We start from the raw sequence: 16,816 nt of genomic DNA on the forward strand, positions 1-16,816 counted from the left end.
TGCAGAAAAGCAACAATTGCAGAACGGGAGCTTAATTACACTGTAAAAGCAGTGACGAGTGACAGAATAGCACTCACTGCATACACATGAAGCTAAAGGGCAGAAATGCAACAGTATGCAGAAAGGGAGATCAATTACACTGTAAAACCAGTAAAGAGACCAATTACACTGTAAAACGAGTAAAGACTAACAGAATAATACTCATGCATACACATGAAGCTAAACTGCAGAAAAGCAACAATTGCTGAAACTAGAGTTATCTGATACGAAATTAATCACGTGATAGATTCATACAGTATAGATTACCACATTATCCAATTTAACGAGGAGCCAAAGCTCTCAAACAAACACAGGCCAAGACATATTGTAAGATAACTGAGGTCTATAGAATCAAGGTACCGCTACAAGGGTCCAAATTCCCAAACATGGAAAAGCAACAGGACAAGACAAAGAGACAACTTAGTTTATACAACTTAGGTGCCTACCTTCCGGGTTAAATATTAACTTGAAACTATATGCATGATAACTAATCAAATTTACAACTTACAACAAAACAATTTTAGCAATCTATGGACAAGCTCGTGCAACACCCAACCACTGCAACGTACATTTGTTACAACCATGCTAGGCAGCTAGGGCAACTATTGAAGGAACAGAGGCAGGCTTCTGCATCTATCAGACTGGTTAATTATAGGTGCTAAATTAGAACTATTGTCGCCCTTCAAAATTCCAAATCTATTCAATAGTCCATATAATAAACTCTACAGAGAGTGCCAGTCAAGCATGGCGGACCTTATGACACTGTTCTTCCATAGCAAATGGAAGCTAAGTACAGATTTTTCGCCCATTTATCCTGCAAACATATCAATTAGTACGTGCAAATGGCAAATGGATGGTCCATCTGAAGTTAGAGGAAAGGGACAAAAGTATCAAGTCACCTTCACATGTTGACTGGGGAAAGCAGATGTTCTTAGGGTTTCCTGTGTTTCATCAGCAGGCTTTCTCTTGGGGATGCTCAAGATAAATGCTGCCTGGTCCCATGTTGCAGCTGTCGAGGTGATGCGAAATCCATTATCCCAACGCCGATGGATACCCTCACTTGGATACAAGAAATCAAGCTCCACAACCTACATCAGAAAATGTAAAAAATAAGCAACAGGAAAACATGTAGCTTTTAGCATATGCTCTATTGAAGGGTTTAGGAGTGGACTGAAAATCACACTAGCAGCTGTTAAACTTTGCCTTCAGTAACTGTTTTTGGTATTTTCTTGTTGCTGTAGTCTTAGACATATGGTTCTGTGGAAGTCTCAAGTTTTTCACGATCAGTAACAGGCCCTGTGTGCCTGGTTTACTGACATATTACCATTTCTGAACTTAGATAGCTTGGTATCTGGATATGCGAACCAAACTCTGTAATTTCGTTACTATTCAGTAATGAAATTCGGGCATTGCCCTTGGTGAAAAAAAAAGCATATGCTCTATTGAACTCTCAATGTTCTTATTGAGATTCAGCAATGACAAAGCATGTCAATTGTCAACGTGATTCAACTTTTCGAGAATAGTAGACCAATTGAACAGAATGCAACCTTAAAACATACAGGATGTGACCATGGTAACATACCTGAGCTGTAAAGCCAGCATTACGTGACATGACCACTGCCCACCGGCTTCCTGCAGTGGCCATAGAAGTAACATAGAAACCCTCCCTCCATTTTTTGTTTATCCACTTGAAGGGAAATGAATCGCTTACTTTGTAGGATTGCTGGGCATATTGTGTTCCTGGAGAGGTCAAAGTCAAAACCAATATAGAGAGTGTATACAAGTGTAATATCGTAAACTGTAAGAATCTCCAACTAAAAGCTTGCAACTGCAGCTAGACAAAAAAAAAAGGACCAAACTAGACCGGTTTATCTCGCTACACATAACTTCTGGAAACGAAAAGGCAGGATTTTCCATGGACAATCTGTCAGTGCCATACCGTACCAATGTTACACAATGTTATAATGTATATGGATTTATTCCTGTAAAAGTAAGTTGGAATCCATACGGAGTAATCCAGAAGGTCCAAGGTTCCAGAGAACGTTACCACGACATGCTATCATATTCCTGGTTCTAAGCATGCATACAAGAGTGTTGTTTTTTTTAGCCCAAGCACCAATTGTATTACCTCTTGACATGACCCACACAATGTTATAATGTATATGGATTTATTCCTGTAAAAGTAAGTTGGAATCCATACTGAGTAATCCAGGAGGTCCAAGGTTCCAGAGAACAGTACCACGACATGCTATCATATTCCTGGTTCTAAGCATGCATGCAAGCGAGTGTTGTTTTTTTTTTAGCCCAAGCACCAATTGTATTACCTCTTGACATGACCACTAGTGAACTCCCATTGTTTGCACCTGCTAGTGCAGTTATATAGAAGTTTTTCTCCCACTGCTCCATTATCCATTCCTGAAAACAACACAGACAAGAAAATCAGAGTAAATTTCAATAGGGCAAAGTACATGTTAACATAATATCAATAGGCTACAAATCCTACAACACAAAATAAAAGAGTTATGGTGATATGAACTTGGATTTTGGGTGTAAATATCCTTCAGATGAGACAGTGATGGCTTTGTGGTAGAAAGCGATATTGAAAGAGAGCGCTAGAGGAAGAAGGGAACTCAGGAAGGGGAGGCGCTAGGCTGATGGAATACGACATGGGAGCTTTACTTTGACTATTCATTGCTTGCCCTCAAGCAAATGCTCATGGTCTCTATAAATAGTCCCTAACAAACATGGTTAACAAACCAATCTAATCTATACTTCTTAATCCCCAAGGATCCTAGCTAACAAACTAACAGATGAGATCACGCGACAACTAAATTAAATGGCAACTGAACAGAGAATAAGAAGGAAGCCAGATGCCTGGACACGATCAGCTTCCGTGGGACATGCTGTTCAGCCCTTTCTCCTTGGCAGTGCACCGTCGCGCAGGCCCAAAGCCCATAACATATGAGAATGCTGGAATACAAAAGGAACGGACCAGCATCTAGCTTACCTTGTGAAGAAAATATGGAGAAAGTTCATAAACTTGAGAAGTAAATCCAGTGCCAGCATCCATTATCAAAGCCCACAGATTTGAACAAGAGGCGACTGAGCTTATGAACAAGCCATCCTCGTTCCCTTTTGAAATATGCTGTGCTAACCTACTGTCTGCAACATTATAGTGATACCTGCAGATGAACCATGGTTAGAGTGAAGCATTTTCTTTCCAACTAAAGCATACACTTATGCTTATGCGGAACGTAATTGTTCCCGGATGACATTTCCGTGACGAGGAATATGGCATCGTTTCATGCTCCCGGCTGCTAAGATCCATACCTCTGTTTCATAGGCCGCCTGGCATTGTAAACACTAATCCATTGGGTCGCAGGCATCCCCATCCTAATCTTCTTCTTAGGTTGCTCATCATCATCTTCCTCCATCATAAGGCGGCCTCTCTTCTGACCTACCTGATATATAAGCTGGTAGAAATACACAACTTAGTTTATTAGCATCCATACAGACGTGATCATGTGTAGAAGAGTACAACTCCCAAATAAGCAGTGGCACCCAAGCCCACCGTACAAATGCAGTGGCTGGGAACAATCTTTAGCTAACAAAAAGCCACAAGGTTGGAAAGGATAGTACCTTCTGAGCACCATCTGTATTGATTGGCCTTATGTCTGGGTTTGGACCAACAATGCCATCAAAAAGAGAAATGCACTTCGCGTAATTTGGTTCTTCATCAAACTTTAAGTTCACGACATACTCGATAAATTGTCGGAAAGGTTGCGGGCAGAAGCAACATAAAGATTCTGAGGAAGTTGCCATCTTTTTCTTGCAAACAAGGAAACCTTTATTCTCCCCCTAAAATCAATTTGTAGAAAACTCTAGTAAGAAGGAGGGGGGGGGGGGGGGTTATGCAGCACGGAAATCAGTAAAAGAAAATTTCAAACTCCAAACTTCACCTGATATCCTTGCCAAGGTAGGCGCCCACGCAGAAGAAAAACAAGTGTGTATGCAAGGGATTCAAGGTCATCCCGCCTGCTTCCAGTTCTTCCCAAATGGGCATGCACACTAGCATAACGCACAGTTCCCCTGTTGAGTTAAAAAAATTCAAGTATGAAAACAAAATGTCAGCTTAGAAATAAAAAAAGAATAAAGCCATTACGAGTTAGAACCTAACAAAGTATTGCTCTTGCAAACCTAAAGACGTCGGGCCTCTGATCATATTCAACATGCTCTCCTGTGCTAGTGTCTTTCCATCTAGTAGCTGTGATGAAAATCAATAAATCAATGCTAAGTCAAATGGAATAACATATATATTTGAAGGCCCAATGGCCTAATATGACACTAAATTTTTTCTCTGAGTTGGAATATCAAATGAAATCACCTAAACCAAGGTCAACAAGAAAAAGTTTCTTCTCCTCTAGGGTGCCTGGAGGTCCGAGCAAAAAGTTTTCAGGTTTTACATCTCCATGGACATACCTACCATAAAAAAAAAGATATTTTAGCTATAATTTTATACACAGCATGCAACATATATTAGTTGCCTTTGGTAAGAAGAGCATATTAGATACCCTTTTGAATGCATCTTCTCCAATATGGAAATTGCTTCTATGGCAATGCAAGCAACCATTTCAACAGACATACTGCAACCAAAACAAATTTGAATCAACTAATAAGCTAAGAAGAGTGGAAAACACTAAATAGAACAAATGGAACAGCGTTAGGTACTTACGAGTGGGAGTTATTATTCCAAACATCCCAGAGGCTTGGTCCCAACATGTCCATAATCTGCATAGAGGTAGCAGTGAACAGGCTTTTCTTGGTAATGAAGTGCCCAAACAATTTTATTCAATACTCAATACTCTACATACAAGCAGTGGGGGACCTAGTAGTCAATACATATTTTGGTGATTGGAGTCAGATAGTGCGCAGTATGCTAGGTGGTGTCAAGTACAGTCACCAGCTAATTAGAATGTGGATATAATTAGAAAAATAATTATGAGTTCTCTAAGCAATCTTAACCTAAAAACTGTAGTGAAAACTAAGTTATGAATTGGTTTTCATTAACCTGTTATTCTGTTTTTGAGCCATTGTGCTAAAGGGCAGCTTTTCTGTCCATAGGCCCACAAGTGCCCAAAAAGGGAAAAAAGAAGTCACTAATTTTGCCCTTTGTATACCTATCTCCTGGACATAGCAAAGTGATCTCATCAATCACGAGGTAAGTACCTTCCGTGGAGGAAAAATTGGATGTTCAAGTTTTTAACTGATCAAGAAGCCAATTCGATATACTAGTAATTATACCTTACCTACACCCAATAATGTCATTAATGCCGGTACCAGTTTTAGTTATAGTGCGTATTTTAGTAAACTGAGGCAGGAGCTAGAAAAGGATTAATTGGATTAAGCATAAACAAATGGAAAATTTTGAAACAAAATGGGTTATACATCATAAATGTGCTAAAAAATGGGGGGAAAATTTCTAGTTTAGCAAGTGTGCTTGGGCATGCACTATATACAATGGTAGTATGCTATGAAATATGAAGGCAAAGACTACACGCTTATTACCATGATATAATACTCTCCCTGCTTCCCTTTGTAGTGTACTCTTGGCACGCCATGAATTCCACTAAGAGTGCTGCAGGATGGATGTTTAATATAAATACAAAGGTAACATGTAAATTTCATGCCAAAGAGAAAAATGTAGGCTATGGTGCAACAAAATTGTCACTTACTTGTACACTTGCCACTCGTAAGGAGCACCGTAGTTGCAACCTTTGCTGGTTCGATGTTCAAATTTTATTGCAACCTGGTATGAAGGAAAGCATGAATACCGATGCAACTATGATAGTATCAATCTTCAAATACAAAGAAAATTTCAGAAAAGGAGTACAGACCTCCAAAGCATTTGCACCAGGTGTCCTTTCACTGACACTAGGAGAGGAAATACGGCGACCGACATATACTTGCCCAAATCCTCCCTTTCCAAGTTTTCTGTCAAGTCTGTAGGTAGGTGAATTACCAATTTGAACCTGTTCAAGCACACCAGAAAATTATATAAGTCATACTCATACCACCAGTAGTCCAATACAACATCCTATCTTGAAAGCTGATAATTATTGCAAGGGCTCAAATGAAACTTATACACCACTACACATGAGAAGTGAACAAAGACCCGTCAATATCTACTACAGGTATAGGCCATTTTACGTGCAGATTAAAAAACAAAGATCTGCCATGTCAAGAGTGTAAGGTTCTCGTGATGATAAAATCTATCCTTTTTCCACACGTAGGTATTTTATTCTTATTAGGACTTAATCAACACACAAGAAATGCAGTTACAACAAATGAGACAAACAACCAAACAGGGCATGTCACACACATGAGCAGCCAGTAAGGGAAATCAAATGCAAAAAAAACAGTAGTAATAATAAACATGCAATAATCTTCAACAGCTGGATTAATCAACTCTCATCCCCAGTTGGAAGAAACAAATAAAAGATTTTAAGTTCTAGGAACTCAGACTGATAAAAAAAAATACTTGCTATAATGTTGTATCAGTCATAATTTCCTGAAGTTATAACAGAAGTACTGTGCTAACAACCTTACATGGCGATCATCCTATTTAATAACTTCCATAATTTCCATCAAGAGAACAGAGATGGATGTGGATAGAGCAACTTCAAAGTTGTTATGCATCTATTTCTCTAGGCTCTATCATATTACAAGCTAACACATGTTTTACATTTTCATTAGATGAAATTTAACCTTTCCAGGATGCTACAGACAATGAATGAGATGGAAAACACTTTTTTTTCAGCATGCAGGAGTTCATGTGTTCCTTCCTCTTTCTGAAAACACTATAAGATGTGCTATTATTCTTATTGAAAACACGGTTATCTGGAGCTTTGAAAAAACCTACCATGCAGGGATGCCAACCTAAACATAACCACGGCTCTAGATAATCTTTTTTATTACAACATCATAACTGCAGTTTCCCGGCCCTACAAACAGCATGGTTGGTGCATCATATTCTGATGGAGCCTCGCTGGATACCAAAAACCACCCTTACAATATTACAATCAGCAATGACATACTTCCTTGCATCAATTGGCTACCTCCATAGATCACCAACATTATACTTTGCATGGCTACTACTTAGAGAAAACAAAAGCGGAATTTCCTTTTGCTCGCCCGCTTCACCAGATATGGAAAGACAAAAAAAAAAACAACACCTACTCCACGCATGTCATCCCTGGCATGGCATCATATTTCCAAAAATGGCATGCTCATTTAACATCCACACTAGAGCAGTAACGCCTGCGCCAATGCCGGCCGAAACATAAGAAGAACCCGAATTAATCTGTACTGGTGCCCTTAACATGGCAACTAAACTGGGCAACTCCATCAACAACCCAAACGCGGCCTATCCATGCCAGCATGCCACACAGCTCGAGTTCACGCGCTCAATGCCCAATCCGCCGGCAACCGACCACCGCCAGCGTCTAATCGTTGGTCCCACACTCCAAAGCGCCGCCCGATTCGCGACAGTCAGGAGCGAACGAAAGAGATGAGAGAGATCCTGACCGTCTCGGGGAGCGGCGTGGCGCCGCCGTCGTCGCCCGGGGCGGCGCCGGCCCTGTCGACGCTCCGGACGACACTGTCTCCGTCGTCCATCCCCGCGCGGAGGGCAGCCCTCCCTCTCCTGGTCCCTACTCCAGCGGCGAGGGGGGTTGTTCCTCCTTCAGGCAACCGCTGCTTTTCGCTCCGGCGGGTGCTCCCCCGCAGGGAACCGGGACTCCGAGCAGTAAGGGCTAGGGTTCGAGGTTGGTTGCGCGAGGTTGAGGAGGAGGCGGCGGCGGAGGCGGTGGACTCTGGACTGGTCGGCGACGGGGAGGAAACGACTAGATGAGAGAGAACCAAATGGAAAGGCAAAAGCAGAGGAGACGAGAGGGGCTGGAAGATTCTGGACGGAGATCTCTCTCGGCTCCTAGCGCAGATGATTCCTTCCTCCCCTCGTCGACGGCGTAGAGCTATAGTTCTGCCTCTGTGCGGGGAATACGTACTTTACGGGTTACGCCTTTGGTAGTCATCATCATGTTGGACAGTTGGTTACCGATGTAACTTCGCATTCGCAATGATTCCGGTGTAACTTCACATCCATCCAGGGACTCCTACGATACCTGCAAATTGGTTACCGATCTTTGAAAAAGAATACGTCATGTCACTAAATTTTAAGAACGGATCATCCAAAGCCATGTGTGTGCTGCAAACGAGAAAAAAACCTGTACCATAGTCGACTAAGAACTTGTTAAGTAAACTAATTCGAATCTCAAAATAGGATAGATGAGATAATATTGAACTAGTTGGCTAATCTACCGCACTATATCTTAGAGAAAATACGGCACTTCTTACAATTTTTATCTTAGCTATAGTAACAGTGCACGAGAAGTAGGTGAAATAAGAGGGAGGGAAACATATCTAATGTCCAATATTAAAAGTGTTCGCTTCTAATTATTGCCACTATTCATGCTGTGGGCTATAGCTGTACAACCCAGCCGTTTGACTGCAGCTCAACAACAAGTAGCGGCAGTAGCTTTTACCACCACCATCAGAAGACCGAGCGTAGCTCAAGTGGCTGCTAGCGAGGATGTTCGCCCAGCCAACCCGGGTTCGATCCCTAGGATCGAACTTAGGTGCTTCACCGAGGTTTTTAGTCTTGGGTTTGCTAGGACACACGCGTGCGCATAAGTGATGCTGCACGTCCTCGAGCACTGGAGGTCTAGGCCTCCCAATATCTTCCATAAGCATGTGTATGGATGCGTCTAGGCCTCCCAATATCTTCCATAAGCATGTGTATGGATGCGCATGCGTGTGCGCACGTGTGGTGTGAGTGTGGAGTGCGTTGGTTCTGTGCGTCCTTGTTGTACCCTCTTAGAAAAAAACTTTTACCACCATCAGGCTAGCTGCAACAAATGGTGGCTACACTACAGCTGCTTGCTCATGGCTGGTTGTAGTTGTTGTAAAGGTTGTTGCAACTGCAGCTACACCTAAGGTGTAGCCAGCACTACCGAATAGGCTGATTACGATCATGATGGTGGTATCTTCTCGTATCACTTTCTGCACATGTATTTTTACTCCTCCGTGCCACAACTGTAAATGAAACACACTCAAAATATCATATATGTGCATGGTTCCCAATATTTATATTAGAAATTATGGCGTTTCAACATCACAAGCCTATGTTCTAGCGTCTCTGCATTGTTGCCGCTGTAATACTTACTTCCATTCTAAACTTATCTAAAATTATTATTTCTCAAATTCCCGCGGCAATCCGCGTGAAGAATTCAGCTAGTAATAATGATTTAATGGGCCTAATTTAACTGCTAGGGATGGGCTCAAATGGGCCTTGTGGATTTCCAGAGACCCCTGGACTTTTCGGTTCAACTTCTCGTCCTCTCCTTCCCCGTGGTGGGTCTACTGTCTGTCTGTCTCCTGTCTCCCTCCCTCGCCGCCGCCGCCGCCGCCCCTCGCCGCCGTCCCCAGGTTGCTCTCGTCATGGCCGACGCCACCGCCGCCCTCGAAGGTTCCACTGGATCCAACCTCGCTCCTTTCTTCTCCCTCTATTTCTGCTTCTTTTCCCTTGCTCTCAGTTTGCTTGCGTTTGATTGAATTATATCGATTCCACTGCCTCGCCAGCTCGGAGCAAGGTGCAAGCTTTCCTAGAGGCTGCGCGCGCCGGCGACCTCGATTCCCTCAAGAGTACGTGCCTATGGTTCCATCAATCATCAGCCGTTACTACCGTCTCGCTTCCACTGTCATCTTCTCACCAGAGGGAGCCTAACTACTTGCAGACCTCGTCGCGGCGCTCGACGAGGAGGGCACAGGCGCCGCCGCGGTCGCCGCCGCCGTGCGGGACGCCAACAAGCGCACCGCGCTCCATTTCGCCGCGCGCGAGGGCCGCACCGACGTCTGCCAATTCCTCATCGACCAGCTCGGCCTCCCCGTCGACCCCAAGGATGATGATGGTAATGCATCCTTTGCTTTCCATCTTTATGTACCCAGTACCCCAATGCAAACACCACACTGTATCTGTAATTCTGTATGTATGCCATCTCATCTGTACCCGCTCCCTCCTGGCTAGGCGAAACTCCACTCATCCATGCTGCACGTCAGGGCCATCTGCACACTGCCAAGTATCTCCTTGACCATGGAGCCGATCCTTCGGTGGCCTCGAGCCTAGGAGCCACAGCGCTACATCATGCTGCAGGAATAGGTAGTATGCGCCCTCCTGGTGCAGCATATTTTTTTTTTCTGTTTTGCAATACCAATCAATCATCAAATCATGTATATTTCCATTGAGCAGGAAACACGGAGCTCATAAAGCTTCTTCTCTCCAAGGGAGTTGATATTGAATCAGAAAGCGATGCCGGTACTCCCCTTGTATGGGCCGCTGGTCATGGACAACTAGATGCAGTCAAACTTCTGCTTCAACATAATGCTAAGGTACTGATTTTTCATTCTTCTTTGTCACCATCTTGACTTCATAGCGAATTTAGCAACAAGCATAAGGTTCAGATGCTACTATTTTGCCTTACTATATATCTCCACAATCATTTTTTTACTGCAATCCTATTGCCTTCACTTGAACCGATTAACACAAAAACCTTTAGCAATAGTTTCACCTTTTTTTCCCTTTAGAGCTATAGAGGAGATCCTAATAAATGTATAAATATGAAATAGAGCTCAGGGTCTACAAGAACAGAACAACAAAAGCTGGTGTGTGAGGCCAACAGATCTCATGGGACTATAATACAAAAGCTGAAGATGATCTATTAATTTATTTGTTGCCAAGACAGTAAATGAGGCGAAAAATTCTTTCAAAACTTTTACTTCACCATACCCATACCTGCCAGTTGGGATATCTTTCATCTGAACGTGATTCCAGGCACTATGTGAAAGATGCATATGTTTTTACTGGATCCAGATGTGCCAATCTGGAAGGCCAAGAAATATTTTCTGATTTGCTATCTATGACTTTAAAGTTAGTTAGGCTTCCTGTTGTTAATTATTGTGCTAATGCTTTGCCTTTCTATGCAGCCAAATACCGAAAACGCTGATGGTGTCACAGCACTATTATCTGCTGTTGCTGCAGGTTCCCTTCCATGCTTGGAGGTTCTTATCGAGGTGCACAGTCTAATTTGATGACTGATTGACTGAAACACTTGTTCTTTCTTCCCCTAGTGTGTATCCTTGCTTCGTGTTCTGGGCTATGTTATTGGGATTCGTAGGAGCACACACATAAATAGAATTAAGCACATTTCTTGTGCTCCTATTTTTCAATCTTTCGTTGTATTATGTAATTTAAACTATAATGCTTGTTTGCCAGCATAAGAGAGTTTCAACAAAAAGATGCGAAATGTTTCTAGTCTTCACTTTGTTGACTAAGCTGTTTCAATTCGTTGACTGATGCACACTAGACATATTAATATTGCTCTATGTACTTAGTTACTGTTAGTAACAATGCCCTTGTATCAACTATGCTTTCTACCTCCGAAACTAACCGATAATATGCAATGTAGGCAGGTGCAAACCCAAATATCAAGGCTGGTGGAGCAACCCCATTGCATATTGCTGCAGATAGTAGAAATATAGAAGTAATCAACTGCTTACTTAAAGCTGGAGGTGACCCAAATACCTGCGATGATGTAAGTTGTACTCCATCTTAATAAAACTAGTATTATATTGAAATTTCAATATCCAGGTTCATGCTATGTGTTGGCCTGTTTTAAAGAGCCATAAGATGCAGCCAATCTTTTGGTCTTTGTATTGTATCTGACCATGCCATCAAACACCAGATAACTTGACGGTGCAGCTGTTATATTATTTATATACTGTATATACTGTCTTATTACAAACTACAGAGTGTATTAGTGGTAGCTTTGGTTTGAGCAACTGCCTTTCTGTGGCTTCTGTAAGCACTTCCATTACCTGGTGCGCTGAAAGATAATTCTTTGTTGGGTGTCAATGCAGCTTAAATCATACTTACGTGTTGTTAAATAGTACGTGGTTCATTATTTGTTCTGTCGTACAGACAAGTGAAGCTGACTTTTGATTGCCATGTGATTTCCTTCTTCAGGATGGACTAAAGCCAATACAGGTCGCTGCTTGGAGTAACAATCGTGAAGTCGTGGAACTTCTTTTACCATTAACATCCCCAATTCCTGGTGTTTCAAACTGGAATGTAGATGGAATTATCGAATACATGGCTAAAGAGTCAGAGGAAAAGGTGCCACTTGAATCACCATTTTAGCTATTTTGCATCCTCATAGGTTCCAGAAACCTCTTACAAACCTTGCAAGTTCCGTGCATATGCTAATTCTTGAACAAATGTTGCAGTCTCAATTGAAGGAAGCAACATCTAAGAGATCAGGCAGACCGCAGCCTGTCGAGGTATGTCATGCACTCATGCTCATACATACTTTTGGTGTCAATCAAGGCTTTCATTTGTCTTAAATGACCGTCACGTATTAGGAAAGATAACCAGGGCTTTTACCATCTTAATTCTTAAATGAAGGTAGACTTGATCTGGCAGTTGAGTGCTAAAATTTGAAATCTTACAGTAGTTAATGTGCTGTGCAGGTGTCATCAGAAGCAAAAAAGAGATCCTTGGAAGCTAAATCGAGAGGTGATGATGCCTTCAGAAGAAAGGACTACCTTGTTGCTGTGGATGCTTACACGCAGGTGACTAAAATCGAATGATTTTTCCACATAGAAAGAGCACAGCAAAATCAAACTCTGGAACTGGGCTTCTAACTGTACCTGTACCTGAGATTCTACTGTTATTCTTCGTCCTCTTAACATTGGCACGGAATTGCATTTCAGGCTACAGAGCTGGACCCAAATGATGCGACAGTGCTCTCAAACAGAAGCCTCTGCTGGTTGCGGGCAGGGCAAGCTGAGCGTGCTCTGGAGGATGCAAAAGCATGCCGAGCGTTGAGGCCAGATTGGGCGAAAGCTTGCTACAGGGAAGGTGCGGCCCATCGCCTGTTACAGGTATGTGAGATTGAGAGATATGATTGGGAATTCACCCACAGCCTGTTTGTCTTTAGACTGACTAATTTATTCGTTGTGTGTGGTGCCCTGGCAGAGGTTTGAGGAAGCCGCAAATGCCTTCTATGAGGGCGTGCAACTTGAGCCAGAGAACAAAGAGCTGGTCAGCGCGTTCAGGTATATAAGCAGACCCGGTTTTGTTTCGTTAGCATGGCCAGTATGGACATGGCCTTGGTCATGGCCATGCTATGCTATGGTTTGTTCTTGCAGTCATTGATGTTTCTAATGTCAATGAAACAAACAACAAACAGGGAGGCCATCGAAGCCGGGAGGAAGTTCCACGGGGTGGACACGCCGAATCCAGCACAATGAGACCGAATATCTGGTGAATTGGTTGAAGCTGTACTGTTTGCCTTCGATTAGAGATATGATGAGGAACCAGTCTAGTTGGATGGGCAGGAATGTTTAGTTGGATTGGGATTTCATGAGATGATGAGGAACTAAAGTTCGAACCGGCAGAAAATTTGAAAGTTTGCCAAGTTTTGTGAGTTATATGTGGTGGTTTTTGCCATGTTTAGCTTGGCACGGATCTGGGGATGCTCTGCTCGTTAGATTGAGATGATGGATGGAAAAAGACATAGACATCTCGGCATTTCGCTGATGTGAACCTTTGTTATTTTCCCCCCTTGCGAAGACGAACCTTTGGTTTTCTGCCAACAGAAGTCACCGTTGAACATATAGCAACCGAAGTCACCGTTGAAAATATAGCAGCATGTCACGGACGATTCAGGAAGCTATATCAATAAAGCTTAGCATTTGCATTGCTGTGAACCCTATTCTTTTGCCCGAGCGATATTGAAAGGCCCAAAACCCACCACAGGTCAGGTTAGTGAAAAAACAGAAAGAAAAGGCCCAAAACCAAGCCCATCTGGTGGTGGCCACTTCTTCCTTGCTTGCGCCGGCAGCACGGCACGCCTGGATCCATCCATATTCCGTCGCCTCCGATACCCGGCCGGTCGGGAGCTCGCCGCGCCGCCTCTCGCTCTCTGTCTCTCCTCCGCCCGTCTCGCCGGTAAGCAACCCAAGCTGGCCCTGTAGTAATCGAATCGATTATCTTCCCCCTCCCCCTCCGAGGATTGGATTAGGGCATGAAAATCCTCTCTATTCTCTTCGACTGCTGTTGGCTAGCGCCTGGATTCGCAACTGGGTGGATGGATTGATGGTGATTAGTGGGGACGAACACCTAACCTATCCCGGATCTTCCTTGCTCCGATTCTTCATCCATCTATCCAGTTTTGTTTGTCATGAGTTTGGTGGGGTTTGCTTTGGTGTGCCTGCACGAGGGTTGTTCGGTGCTCAATTTCTTACTTCTCCTTAAAAAATTCACCATTGGCTAGCATTTTGCTTCCTCAAGCTAGCAAGCGCATTTGTTCCTCTTATCCTCGTCGCTTTACTTGCCACATCTTTCGCTCTGAAACAAAAGGAAAAAGCTGATAGACCTCGGATTCATGGTGACTGCAAACCATACCATTGTGCGTTTACTGTGCTTCTATGTTCTTGCTAACGGAGTATTTAGTGAAGAATTCCTTTTAAATGATCCTTCCTTTTAAATGATCCTTTTACTTGCATCTTGCTCGCGATTGTCAACAAACTTGCAAGGCAATGCCAACAATATGCTATTGGTGCAGGACATCTCTCCACGATGGGTGACTACACAATCCAGATCAGCACCAAGCTCATTGATCAGCTTGCTCGCGATGATGAGAAGGTCAAACGCAAAGCCAGGAAGCCCAAGCCCAAGAAGAAGGCCACTGTGGAACGGCATGAAGAACCCCAGGACAGCGCACCAAAGGAATTCCCAAGCGAACCCAAGACTAGCAGCCCTGCTCCTGCTCCTGGGTGGCCTCTGCAGCCTCCCCCTATGTTTCTGCCAGTGACCCCTGCTCCCCCACCGCCCCCAGCCACAATGCCAGAGGTGGAAGCCATCCGTTCCATTCTTAAAGAAAGTGAGGCAGTTCTGGAGAAGCTGGACAAGCAGGAGGCTGGGGCACGCCAAGAGCTCAGCAAGAGAGCAAAGGAGCTGCACGACAAGGAGTTCAAGCTGCCGTACCAGAACCCCATGCCCTGCACTGAGGAGAGAGCAGGCTGCCTCGAGTGTTACAAGAGCAATGCGAAGGACCCGCTCAAGTGTGCTGAAGCTGTCAGGAGATTTGAGGCATGCGCTCGCATGGCCGTGAAGAATGCCCCCACCAAAGCCGATTAGTAAGTAGCCCATGAAGTTTCGTGAGTTGGGGTGACCTGATACACTGTTCTGCCTTGTTTTTTACGATTTTGAGGTGATCCAATAACCTGGATTTTTCATGGGAACCAAAAAACATCTTTGTAGATTTCTAATTGCACTGCACTGGGCTAGGTGAGGCTGCATAGCCTAAGTTTAGAGCTTCCGTATTACATATGTTTGTCACAATCGGAATATCAATTGGTGGTGCGAAGTTTTTTTTGTCTGAATGAGATTTTATGAGTAAGATCGGTATGCATTGGCTGAAGTACTTATTGTTGCATTGTATATGGTAACATGATTGATTTATTGTCCTAGACATACGCTTTGGCCTGTGCCTCTGTTTAGCTCTTTTCAATGTTAAGTGACACATTTTAGCAGCATCATACCCCAAGTATCACTGCCTTATCATATTCACTCAGCTGTTGGGATGTAGCATTATACCCCAAGTAGATCTCCTTGCTGGTTACTTACAACCTTTTTGGTCAAAATTGCACCCTGAACCCATGAAAGAAATCCTACCCAGCGCTGCTGATAGTAGTGCCAGCGCCAACGGTAAGGCACAGATGCTCCTCCAAAATTCCATCGCAAGTGAAGTGTATCTATATGGTTACTTTGATCTGGATAGCTTCTTGTTGCTGCTTGTTTCAGATAATTTTGTCAGTGATTGCAAAGTATGGGGGTATGTTGTCTTCTCTTGTTATAGGGATGGTCTGTCTTCTCTAAAAATCTGCTGGATGGCTAGAGTTCGATTGGCGCCAAACAGCCAAAAAACATCTGCTTACTATCTTTATGAGTTGTGGCGGCACTCTATTATGTGCTGCTACCCTACCTCCCCATTGCATTCCGTCTGTCCAATTATCTTTCTTACCTTCCATTTTCCTATTTTTTTCTTTTGCCCATTTAGTTTGTTGTTGGGTCTGCACCAAGGTGGTAAGTGGTAACTAAAAGCAACTCATGTAAAAACTAATAATAATCTCTGAAGAGTTGCACATTTAGTTTGATTTTACTTCTGGCAAAAGAATCTGATATATGCTTTTACAACTGTGGCTTACTGATGGAATGATACAACTAGCTAGGTGCAACTCACCTTCTTGACGCTGATGACTTTGCTTGCTCTTATGTCCTTGAGTTTCACTCCCACGACTATGTGAGGAGGGGAGGTTTATAATTAAATTTAATTAGTTTCCAGAAATCAATGTAGATCATGTGTAGGATAAGAGTGCATGGTATATATCATTTTTTTTTCAACTGCTCTCTTTCATTTTTCTGCTGTATTTACAAACTCGACCATGCATATGATTGTTTGCCCTTACTGTTCTGTGGCATGCATGATCTAACTGGTAGCTGCAGTTATACATTCCATGGTCTAAATGAATTGGCCCTCAAACAGGAGAATATGCACAGCACAGCGTTGTTCTTTGCTGCTAGTATTCACCCTACTGTTGG

The 16,816-nt window shown here is 43.2% G+C and overlaps 3 protein-coding genes across 4 annotated transcripts; 2 read left to right on the forward strand and 1 right to left on the reverse strand.

Moving 5' to 3' along the window:
* Positions 1–271: 271 nt before the first annotated feature.
* Positions 272–8,007, reverse strand: LOC117849953 (casein kinase 1-like protein HD16). 2 transcript variants are annotated; one of them, XM_034731704.2, is made up of 16 exons: positions 7,624–8,007; positions 5,934–6,068; positions 5,772–5,845; positions 5,605–5,674; positions 4,772–4,827; positions 4,611–4,682; positions 4,424–4,518; positions 4,237–4,303; positions 3,999–4,128; positions 3,679–3,897; positions 3,370–3,512; positions 3,047–3,221; positions 2,364–2,454; positions 1,622–1,779; positions 939–1,127; positions 272–853 (listed from the first exon to the last, which is right to left on the reverse strand). In XM_034731704.2, the coding sequence occupies exons 1-16, from the start codon at positions 7,711–7,713 to the stop codon at positions 794–796; spliced, it is 1,824 nt and encodes a 607-aa protein (XP_034587595.1). In that variant the 5' UTR covers positions 7,714–8,007; the 3' UTR covers positions 272–793. The 2 variants fall into 2 exon arrangements, with proteins under 2 accessions (XP_034587595.1, XP_072148729.1); XM_072292628.1 differs by lacking the exons at positions 4,772–4,827; positions 5,605–5,674; positions 5,772–5,845; positions 5,934–6,068; positions 7,624–8,007 and having other exon boundaries at positions 4,212–4,303; positions 4,611–4,657.
* Positions 8,008–9,423: 1,416 nt separating this feature from the next.
* LOC117848612 (uncharacterized) lies at positions 9,424–13,641 on the forward strand. The gene is made up of 13 exons (XM_034730081.2): positions 9,424–9,622; positions 9,736–9,798; positions 9,891–10,064; positions 10,181–10,312; positions 10,403–10,542; positions 11,137–11,223; positions 11,619–11,744; positions 12,176–12,325; positions 12,436–12,489; positions 12,679–12,780; positions 12,922–13,092; positions 13,187–13,266; positions 13,401–13,641. The coding sequence occupies exons 1-13, from the start codon at positions 9,439–9,441 to the stop codon at positions 13,459–13,461; spliced, it is 1,524 nt and encodes a 507-aa protein (XP_034585972.2). The 5' UTR covers positions 9,424–9,438; the 3' UTR covers positions 13,462–13,641.
* Positions 13,642–14,001: 360 nt separating this feature from the next.
* On the forward strand, positions 14,002–15,635 carry LOC117848613 (uncharacterized). Its single transcript, XM_034730082.2, has 2 exons — positions 14,002–14,161; positions 14,778–15,635. Exon 2 carries the CDS (start codon positions 14,792–14,794, stop codon positions 15,350–15,352), a length of 561 nt encoding a protein of 186 aa, XP_034585973.1. The 5' UTR covers positions 14,002–14,161; positions 14,778–14,791; the 3' UTR covers positions 15,353–15,635.
* The last annotated feature ends 1,181 nt before the right edge of the window (positions 15,636–16,816 follow it).

Source organism: Setaria viridis, chromosome 3 (genome assembly GCF_005286985.2).
Source record: "Setaria viridis chromosome 3, Setaria_viridis_v4.0, whole genome shotgun sequence".
Classification (NCBI taxonomy): Eukaryota; Viridiplantae; Streptophyta; class Magnoliopsida; order Poales; family Poaceae; genus Setaria; species Setaria viridis.

Coding starts and splice junctions, on each gene's coding strand:
- LOC117848613 (XM_034730082.2), top strand. CDS start 14,792: ATGGGTGACTACACAATCCAGATCAGCACCAAGCTCATTGATCAGCTT.
- LOC117849953 (XM_034731704.2), bottom strand. CDS start 7,713: ATGGACGACGGAGACAGTGTCGTCCGGAGCGTCGACAGGGCCGGCGCC. Junction 4,519..4,610: donor GAGAAGATGCATTCAAAAGG/GTATCTAATATG, acceptor TTTTTATGGTAG/GTATGTCCATGGAGATGTAA. Junction 1,128..1,621: donor ATGCTGGCTTTACAGCTCAG/GTATGTTACCAT, acceptor TTTCTGATGTAG/GTTGTGGAGCTTGATTTCTT.
- LOC117848612 (XM_034730081.2), top strand. CDS start 9,439: ATGGGCCTTGTGGATTTCCAGAGACCCCTGGACTTTTCGGTTCAACTT. Junction 11,224..11,618: donor GCTTGGAGGTTCTTATCGAG/GTGCACAGTCTA, acceptor TATGCAATGTAG/GCAGGTGCAAACCCAAATAT. Junction 12,490..12,678: donor GCAGACCGCAGCCTGTCGAG/GTATGTCATGCA, acceptor TGTGCTGTGCAG/GTGTCATCAGAAGCAAAAAA.